The 10,520-nt window shown below is 33.5% G+C and overlaps 1 protein-coding gene across 2 annotated transcripts in view; it reads left to right on the top strand.

Moving 5' to 3' along the window:
- Window positions 1–10,520, top strand: part of DENND1B (DENN domain containing 1B) — a 245,962-nt gene that overhangs the window by 59,590 nt on the left and 175,852 nt on the right. For both annotated transcript variants that reach the window (XM_034666981.1, XM_034666980.1), the window contains exon 3: window positions 6,056–6,099. In XM_034666981.1, coding sequence (XP_034522872.1) covers window positions 6,056–6,099 — 44 coding nt within the window. The remainder of the gene's footprint in view (window positions 1–6,055; window positions 6,100–10,520) is intronic.

Genomic DNA, 10,520 nt, shown 5'->3' with positions numbered 1-10,520 from the left:
TTCCATACAAATTTAAGGACTATTTGTTCCAGTTCTTTGAAAAATGTCCTCGGTATTTTGATCGGGATAGCATTGAAAGTGTAGATTGCTCTGGGTAGTATGGACATTTTAACTATGTTAATTCTTCCAATCCATGAGCATGGAATATTTTTCCATCTTTTTATGTCTTCCTCAATATCTTTCAAAAGTGATCTATAGTTTCTAGCATATAGGTCCTTTACGTCTCTGGTTAAGTTAATTCCAAGGTAACGCATGGTTTTTGGTGTTATTGTAAATGGGATGGATTCCCTAATTTCTCTTTCTTCAGTCTCGTTATTCGTGTATAGAAATGCAACTGATTTCTGGGCATTGATTTTTGTATCCTGCCACCTTACTGAATTGTTCTATAACTTCTAATAGTTTGGGAGTGGATTCCTTTGGGTTTTCCATATTCATCTTAACTAACCTTCTGAGCATTTCTCATATATGTTTATTGAATCAAGTTACACACCTTAAACTTACACAGTGTTATATTTCAATTATCAATAAAGCTGGAAAAAGTAATTTTAAATGTAGTTACCTAATTCCATGCTTTTCAATATTTTTCACATAATAGCTATATGTAGAAAATGATATTTGTATGGTAAACTTGGGAGGGAAGGGGTGGGTGATAGGGAGGAGAGGAGAGAAATTGATTTTACCTTTTTCAGTACCTGCATCTGATCAGAGACAGAAAGCATTTTTATTCATTAGTGTAAGACCAGAACTTTAGCCACCTAATTTCATAATTACAAATGCTGCATGTGTTGATTTTACCATATTTTTCAGTCCTATAGTCTTTAGATATATGCAGATTTTCTACTGAAAATATACTGTTTTAAAATGCATTAGCATGATTTGGTATTACATTTAGTAGTAATGGACTTTACAGGAAAAAAATACCTCACTTTCCTTTTTATTAGCTTTAAATCAACAATTCCTATCTATAACAACTCTTCTGTTTAAATTTTCTTTTCCATCACACATGACTGACAAAAACCTCAACCCTGACTGAATCTTCTAATTATCTCTTCCACCTCAGCTGTTGAATGATGATGGGGAAATACCATGAATTGTTGCCATTAAACACTAGGTTGGATACCTACCAAATGGAGAACTCAACAGTGACTGAACAGTTGGTCACGCTTCCTCCTTCAGCCTCCAGCAGCTTCTCTCTTAAGTAGAGACCCTTCCTTCTACTTCACCGATTAGCACTTTTTACACAAAACTTTTGCCTTTGCACCACCAATTCTAAAATCTCCTTGGATTCATATCTTCTCTTTATCCTGTAACAATGGAAAATGTTCTCCAGCTTCAGGTCTTCTCTTTTTCCTGTAACAATGGAAAATGTTCTCCAGCTTCCTTCCAAGGCTCATCTCACTGTCTTAATCAGGATCCCATTCTTCCTGCCTTCTCAGAGATATCATCATTTTTTCTTCGGCTCTCTGCTGGCTCATTAATTCCTATTATCATTTAAACATGTTCAAGTCTGCACCATAGTAAAAGAAAACAAATCTATCTAGCTTCATCTCTCTCCACCTTTCTTCTTCCTTGTTAAAAAAGTCTTTGTTAAAAATGTCTCCATACACTCTGGCTGCACTTCCTCATTCATTCTCACTACATGATCCTAAGTCGGCCTTCTGCTTCCCATGCTTTCATTGAAGCTCATTTTATTGTGGCTTTATGCTTTACTTATAGTTGCCATTTTTTTTGTAATCACTTTGCTTAATGTTTTGCCACATTTGAGAATTTTTTGGATATACCCTCTTCCCTTGACTTTCATTACTACCCATACTCTAACATATTCTCTATACATTTCTAGTTGTTTTTTCATTTGGTTTATATCATCATCTGCTTTAATTGGTTTCTTTGATACCCAGGACACATTTTAAATTCTAGTCTGTCCCCTACCTCTCCAGCTTCATCCCTTGACATTCTCTCCCTTCTAGTCTACATTTGGGATATATTACTTTTTTTTTTTTTCCAGTTTCTAGATTGTATTGTGCTTTCTATTAACTTCCAAGACATCATACATACTGTTTTTCCAGTCTGGAATGTTCTTCCTTGCCTCTGTTAGAACCCAGATAATCCTTTGCTTGCCTAACTGACATGTTAGTTTGCATGTACTTTCCTTCCTAAGTAGTTAGTGACGTTAAATTAAATGAGATTTCCATATGTTGTGTAGTATCCTGTCCATTTAATGTAACAGTCATTAAATTTTATTGCATTATATGTTTTAGGTGCTTTCTTTTCTGTAAGTTGTAGAGAACTTGTTTTGTTTAGTTTACCATTATATCTCCATAGGCAGAAGAATAAAATTACACATTTTCCTTAATAAGTCTTGCTCATTTACATTAAAGAGACATCACCATTCCTTTATTTGGAACATTTTTTGAAATTATTAAGCCAGTGAATTTTTAGGTTGAGCCCAAGTATTTCTACAGGATACCCTGTTTAAAACTATAGTTTGCACAAAAAATAGAGAGCTCTTTCCCCATGTGTGCTATAGGGCTTTGGAGTGCAGGGACTTTTCCTATTTCTTTAGCACTGCATAGAGTTTTGAATGGAATAAATTGAACTTAAATGGGACAGAGAAATGTATTGATTCAGGAAATTATTTAGAATAGCTGCTCTTGGGGAGCCTGGGAGGCTCAGTCGGTTAAGTGTCCAACTCTTAATTTTGGCTCAGATCGTGATCTTGGGGTCCTGGAATTGAGCCCTGCTCCGCTCTCAGCAGGAAGTCTGCTTGTCCTTCTCCCTCTGCTTCTCCCCCCACGTGCGCATGCTTTCTTTCTCTCAAGTAAAATAAAATAAAATAAAATAGCTGCTTTTTAGATCTCAACTAAGAAAGTTCTAGTCTCTCACATTGACTAGCCTTATAACTAACTCAAACTCCTTGTTTTGGCCTTGGTTTTCTCATTCATAAAATTCTGATTCTGCATGGTAGGTAAATCAAACACTGTAAGTTATAATCCATCATATTACTTACTAATATATATTCTACTTTTCAAAAATATATAGTCTCTGAACTGTGATTTTACAAATGCATAATTTTAAAGATTCATCTGTGAATTCCACAGAATTCAGTAAATATTATTCATTTATGCAAATTGAAAAGTTTGCCTTCCATTTTTTAATAATGTAGTTGAATCACACTAGTATTTTAAGTTATTTTAATTATTGTCTTCATTGAAGGACCGGAAAATGCGAAAGATTTGATTGCAAAGGGGGAAAAATTGCTGAATATATCTCATTTTACATTTTAAAAAAGCCTTAGTCATGAATTTGGAGTCTTATGATGGTGATGGACAAATAATATTTTAAATATTCTTATTCCAAATTTACTGACTTAATAAAAATTTTTATATTTTCCTTTCTATTATATAACATCTCTTACTAAAATAAGACTTGTACATTTATGTACAAGTCATGTATTCTTCCTTTCATATTTATTTGGTTTCTAGATTTTTGGTGGCAAAGATTGTTTTAAAATTAAGATATGGAGGGGTGCTTGGGTAGCACACTCCTTAGGCATCTGCCTTCGGCTCAGAGCGTGATCCCGGCGTTGTGGGATCGAGTCCCACATCCAGCTCCTCGGCTGGGAGCTTGCTTCTCCCTCTCCCTCTCCCCTGCTGTGTTCCCTCTCTCGCTGGCTGTCTCTATCTCTGTCAAATAAATAAATAAAATATTAAAAAAAATAAAATTAAGATATGGAGTCTCGCTTGAATCACTAATAGGTATTGGTAGGAAGAGAAGCACAGTGTACATCGTGCCTCACCAGTGGCAGTGATTTCCGCCAGCAGTTTTCATCCTTTCATCCATAAAATAAGCAGAAAATTGACCTAATGTTGCCAGATCAGATCTGATATCTAGAAAGTAATCCTCAGGGAATAGAAAATTCAGTCTTTGTGCATACATTTGAGAATCAGGTTATTATTTCTTTTTCAGAGCCATTTTTTTCTTGCTTTGCAGTATTTGTGAAAAGTTTCTACAGAGTTGTGTCAGATATGGTGTAAATCTAACAACACAGACAGTAACTAAGTTAATCCATTTCAAAATATGGATTCACATTAAAATAAATTTTTGAGTGCTGACGTGGAAATTTCATTTAATGAAAAGGAGTAGGATACTTTTCACTAAATAATTAAACCAGTAGATGCTATTTTCATGAGTTCTGTCTGTGAAAGAATAGGCGATACAGAAAAAAAACAGTGTAATAGAGGATGAGAAAAAGTGAGTTAACTAAACATACTTGGGTAAATGCTCTGAACAATAGGGGCAAACCAGTATCTGTACAAGCTAAATGTTCTGGTTTTAAGATGTAAGTGTAAGAAATTTGTCACAAACATTTTCTTAAATGACAACTATAAAATTGAGGTTGTTCAAAAGGGATGTTTTGAATATTCACATTGAAACTCTTTAACTCCATTATTTATAAGAGAACTGTTCTGCATTTCTGTGTAACTGATTTGCTTATGTGGCCATTAGTATACTAAATTTATCAAAATAACAATATTTCATGAATATCATATAACTTTTGTTTTATGTGATTCAAATCTTAATAACTACCATTTTGGTAAAACTGACTCACACATACATATTTCCAACATAACACACACTCATAACTCACGCATACATATTTTCCAACATAATCTTCCATGTCTTGAGTATTTTTAGGTGACCTATAATGCATGTCATTCATTTTAGAAATGTACACTTTATTTTACCCAAAGAGATAATCATTTAATATTATCTTTGTGAATTCATAATGCATTATTTTTACATAAGGTGTTTTAAATGATTTCTTATTTATATTGACTTATATAGAAACCTTCTATTCCTTACTAAGTAAAAAGATTAATTATAGAAAGTATGCTTTCTTTTCTTTTTAATTTAAAATAATTGAAAAAACTTCTTTTGAACTTAATAAGTAATACAGCAAGAGGAGATAGCTCATACTAAAAATATTGCTAGGTAATTATTGAGTTTTGGAATTAAAAACTTAAAATTATGCATTCTTGGACTGTATTTTTTATAAAAGCAACATGGGATAGTGGAAATAATGGAATAGAACTTACTTGAGAACATAAAGTGATGTCTTTGGTCTATCCTTTTTCTTGGAGTGGAATTCAAATCCTATTATATCAGTGGTACTTGTTACTTATACTATCTTGAGCTTCCAAAGGCTTTTTCAGAAGTAATATCCGTTGTACACTATCTTTTTAAGGCACATCTACAGATACTCAGAAGTTTGTTTTTGACACACTTAAACAATGAGCACACAACTAAAATATTTATTAGTGCTAATTAAAAGGACTTATTTTTAATATACTAAGTAGAAAAGAAATATTGTGGGAAATGATGAAAATGAAAAGCCAGTGGGAATAGTTATAAAACAATATTGGTTTTTATATATAACTAGATATATTAGAAAAATTTTAAAATGCCCTGCAAATATCAATTGTATTTTAAGTAAGTTTGATGCCTTATAACTACTAACTTATATCTGTTATTTTATAAAATTCTTCATAGAGTTGCAAATATGGGATTTCAAAAGTGAATTTTGAAATAAAGCAAGCATTATTACAGTGTTCATAAATGTTAGGATTTTAAGTGGAAATTTAAGATGATATATTTTGGTCTAATTTTTAAGAACTACAATATATTTGATTGCATATTTACCACATTTATATTTTTCTTTTCAAATTAAAACCAATATGTTAAGTGTAGTTAAATCTGAAAATTCACATTTCAGAATCTTAAAATGTAAAGTATATAAATAAAAAAGTGAGTTTTGAAAAGGAATGAGTTTTAATAATCTGACCAAGTTATTAATTTTATTTGTTCCTGTTCCCGAAGGCCATTAAAGTGCTTAAAAGATCAAGATACTTTATTTTTAACCTCGTCAACTGTAAATGTTTAAAGAGAAATTTAGGAATTATTTAAAAAGTAGCCCTGACAATGTTTTAACAAGAATGTTGATGTAAATGATGTGCTCTTTTGCCTCTGTTTAATGCCGTGTGTCAATTATTTACAGATCCGGTGGTGTTGTGGAAATTCCCAGAGGACTTTGGCGACCAGGTTGGAGCCACATAATTTTTAAAAAACATTTATGATTGGACTACTATGACTATTGCTACTGTTACTGCAGCAACTACTACTACACATGAATTGCTATAAGTATTTTCTCTTGAGCAATTGTGAGGAAAAAATCATGTGTGCAGAATGTATATGGAAAATCTTTTAAAGTTACCAAGTAAATGGGTGATGAGAAAGCCCTTATATTAAAACTAATAAGAACTGAATATTTATAGTTTCAATGTGTTTTTACACTCTTTATCTATCTGTGGAACATATTTGGAAACACTAAAAAGTTTTTCCCATCAAAAAAACTTGACAATACCCTACTTTGTTGAATACCCTACTATTATTTCTGTCTACTTGAAGTAGTAACTGCTGTAAATAACTGATTAGTTCTCTCCTTTTGCAGTGATGTCTGAATCATTTACATATATGTTGAATCGACAGTATTTTCTTATTTGTATATAATTCTTGTCTGTAGCTTTACTTTCTTAAAAGAAAATGAGACTTCAGAATGAGTTTATTCAATTTGTTTTTTAAATTATAGTCTTCTGTAGTTTCTTAAGTATTTAATATGACCAAAATTATGAATTATTTTGACATGATATATGTAAATAGAAAAATCTGTAAAATTTTATATTATAGATTTAGCATTTTGAAATGGATTATATAATACATGGTTAAAATACAAATTTCAAATTTTTATGGATATCTGATGAACATATTCTTTTTTTTTCTTTGCCTGCAAAGCAATGGTATAAAACAGTCTTGTCACTGTTAAAATTAAAAAATTTACTAGTATAAGCTTAACCATAAGTTAAATTCACAGATATGATTCTTACAATTCTCATAATTTATAAAATTGAAAGCTGACTAAAGTATTTGTTTAAAGCAGTTCATTCAGAAATAAATATACAGGCAAGTGATTTTTATATGTGGAAGGATAACTTTCTACATGTGAAAATCTCTATGTAAGACTAGGAAGTTACAATGAAAAAAAATCAGTAAATGGGCATGTTAAATATTAATTCAATCTAATGTAATCCTTGACTATTTTTCACATAAAAAGACGGGTGTGCACTCTTAATTTGTTTTTAGCTCTTTAGAGAAAGAATAGATTTATAAATATCTTAGGTATGCAAAAGAAGTCCCTACAGTGAAGACTTGATTTGGTTATATGATGTATAATTGGGTTTGTTTTCAAGTAATGTGTAGTTAGAGTAGAGCCTTACTGACTCATTTTAGCATTTTGAGATACTATTCTGGTATTCTTGAGTCTTTCTTGTCCACTGACCCAAGAACAAACCTCACGTCCAGGTCATGTTTTCTTTTGTTTTTTATTTTTTACCTCTTAAACTGCCCCTGAGAATTCCTAGGAAATCTGAAAACCCCCTCACTTTGGGTTCACGTAAGGGCGATCGTGTACTTGTTAAGTTCAGCTACAGTAAATTTTTCAGCGAGACCAACTATCGCTGTGCCTCTCTGTGACTGAGAAGCTGGTGATGGGAATTTTTTAGTTGGGGCTGAAATGTTGTTTTGTTTCCCGAATTTGTGAGGCCAGTGGAACAATAATAAGCCTTTACATACCTAGTAAAACACAAAAGCAGTTAAGTGGGTAACGATGATGAATGTCCAGAATTCCAGTTCATAGCAATTCTTATACATTTTTTTGAAGGTTAGGATTGAAAGGAGATTTAGATACCATTTTATCTAAACCCTTCATATTATATCTGAAGAAACCAAACTTTATATGGGAATCTAGCCAAGGACTTTGAAGAATAATTTTGCTGTATGCTTTTTGGTGAATATTCTGAATACTACAGATGATTCAAGTGCTCTACGTATATTTCTCATCTTTCTTACCACTTACTGTTGTATACTGTCTGCTTCTTGCTAAACAGCCTTTTCACTGGATCTGAGACTTGCTTCAGTAATAATAATTATTAAAAAGCTCTTTATTTACATCTTACCATGTACTGGGCAGTATACTATGTGCTTTATGTGCATAATTCATTTTATCTTCACACTCACCCAGTACTACTAGGGGATAGTATCATCCCCCAAAGTGAGGGTTAAGAAACTTGCCTGAGATCACACTGTTTATCAGAGGCAGAGCTGAGATTTGAAGGCAAGTTTGTCTAACTCAAAAAACATGTGCTGTTAGCGATGAAGCTATATTCTTTCTGCTTGGAATGCTGACCCAGATCCTACTCACTTATTTTATTTTAGCTCTTGTAAAAATAGTTTATCCCAACAGTTCTTGTCCCCTCATTATCTCTATAATTTGTAATCATTGTGTTATTTAATCCAAAGAAATAGTATCGATTTAATCCAAAGAAATAGTATCGATTCAATGTAGTTCTACTACATGGAGTTGTTGGTTCACCAGAGTTGTTTTATTACAGGCTCCTCGAGTATGTCTTCCTTCTTTAGTTGGTAGAACCAGTGGGACAGTACAAAGTCACATTTCAGGGGCTGTAATTCTATTTTGGGGGGGGGTACAGTGGAGAATTTTGTATAGGGAAGTACGAAATGAAACTGTAAATATAAATGGAGCTGGGTTTTGGTAACATTAAAGGCCTTGCTAAAGAGTTGGTCCTTCAGATGAACTTGAGGAGAGTGTGGTACAGCAAAATAAGTGTGTTAAGACGATTACTCCGGAAGAGATTTCCATATGGATTGGTCGTGGGAGAAACCGGAAACACGGCAATTAGTTGGCTGTTGTAGTAGTCCTGCTGAGGGCATCAGAAGGATCTGAAAGGGTTGGTTACGTTAGGAGTGAAAACGAGGATGAGTGTAAGGGGGAAGGAGGAAAGAGGTTGCATGCAGGGGTGCTCTGCGAGACATGGGGTAGAGAGGAATAGCGACAAGAGGATGAATATGATTTTTGTCACTCCGAGAAATGTCGAATTATCTTTGTTTAAGTGGTGAATGGGACTTTGGGGATTGAAGAAGAATGGAGAAGTGTTTACAGCCTGAGGAAATACAAAGCTGTGAGCAAATTTAAGGATTGCTAAACAGACTGAGTTGATGTCAGATTTATGTTTTGCAAATACGTTGAGGGTTCTGGCTGAGAAGATTAATGCAGACCAAGTCTTCCCATCCATGCCGCTGATACTCCCAGTATCCCTTCATACATTGTGAGAGATTCACAGCTTCTGTATAAAAAGAGTGATTTTGTTTCTTTTTGCTGCTATCAAGGTAATCTCTCCATTGCCCTTAGTTCTCTGTTGTTCACTTTTATACTTAACGGCTTGAGGCTGTTTTTCAGAATGCTTATTCCCCCATCCCTTGTCATTTTCATGGTTCATGTTTCTATAGCTTTGCTGCTTGCATATAGCATGCCCTCTTTGGGCCATGGTTAGTCTGTGTTTCTTGAGTGAGAGGAGTTAATCTTTGTGAGAAAAATACACTTTTAGAGAGGGGTCAGAAATAAAATCTTATAAATCCTGGAATCAAACAGATATGTGTTTGAATACTGGCTTTATAGATTGTGTGAAGTGTTGCTTTGGTTAGGGACTTAATCTCTCTTAGTTACTCATTTGCAAAATGGGACTGATTTTACTGATCGGACAGAATTATGATAAGAGCGAAATGATGTGAAGTCAGTAAAGCACTCAGCACCATGCCAGCATGTGGAAAACACTCCATAAGTGTGAACTTATGATGAGGCATAGATAAAACTGCTTTATGTAAAGTATCATTTTTATAGGTGAATAACAAGTTTGAGAATTTTACTGCTTATAGACCTTCAGGAAGATTTATAATGTAATAGCATAAGAGGTACTAATATGTAAAAATTCTTCTCTAATATGTGTTTTCTGACTTTCTGAAATTTCTTTGCCATTATTTGATGACTACAGTGGACATCTGCTGTTTAACTGGTGAAACTGTTACTTTTTAGTTAGTTATATTTATGAAAATCTTGTGTTTAAGATTTCTTTTTATCAGCATGGCTATCAGAAGAAGTCATAGGCCCATGGAGCCGTGAACTTTTAGTAATGACCAAGACATCAGAAATCATTAAGACCATTTGGATAAGAAAGAAGATTATGGAGAGCTGACCCCAGGTCACACATCCCATTTACCTTCAGTCTTGCAGTACTTTTCCTGTTTTCACACAAACTGCAGTCCTTTCATGCTTCTGGGCCATTTCATATGCCTTGGATCCCCTTTTCCCATTTCTCTGATATACTTTCTCCATAATGCAAACAAAGTGTTTTATCTGCTGTGGTATTTTGAGGCATTCCTCTTTTTGTGATCCAGACTCATGTTTATATTAATGTTCCTGCCATGTTATCTAAGTCACCTGAAGTAGTTGTTCTTGTGTGTTTTATTTCAGTGAATGCTCCCACTTAAGCTTCTTTCCCAAGCCAAGGACTCTATGTATTTGTTTTTTCTTCTCTTTCCTTCACTCAACT

Source organism: Ailuropoda melanoleuca, chromosome 8 (genome assembly GCF_002007445.2).
Source record: "Ailuropoda melanoleuca isolate Jingjing chromosome 8, ASM200744v2, whole genome shotgun sequence".
NCBI classification, from domain to species: domain Eukaryota; kingdom Metazoa; phylum Chordata; class Mammalia; order Carnivora; family Ursidae; genus Ailuropoda; species Ailuropoda melanoleuca.
This window is presented reverse-complemented; position numbering and strand designations above follow the sequence as displayed.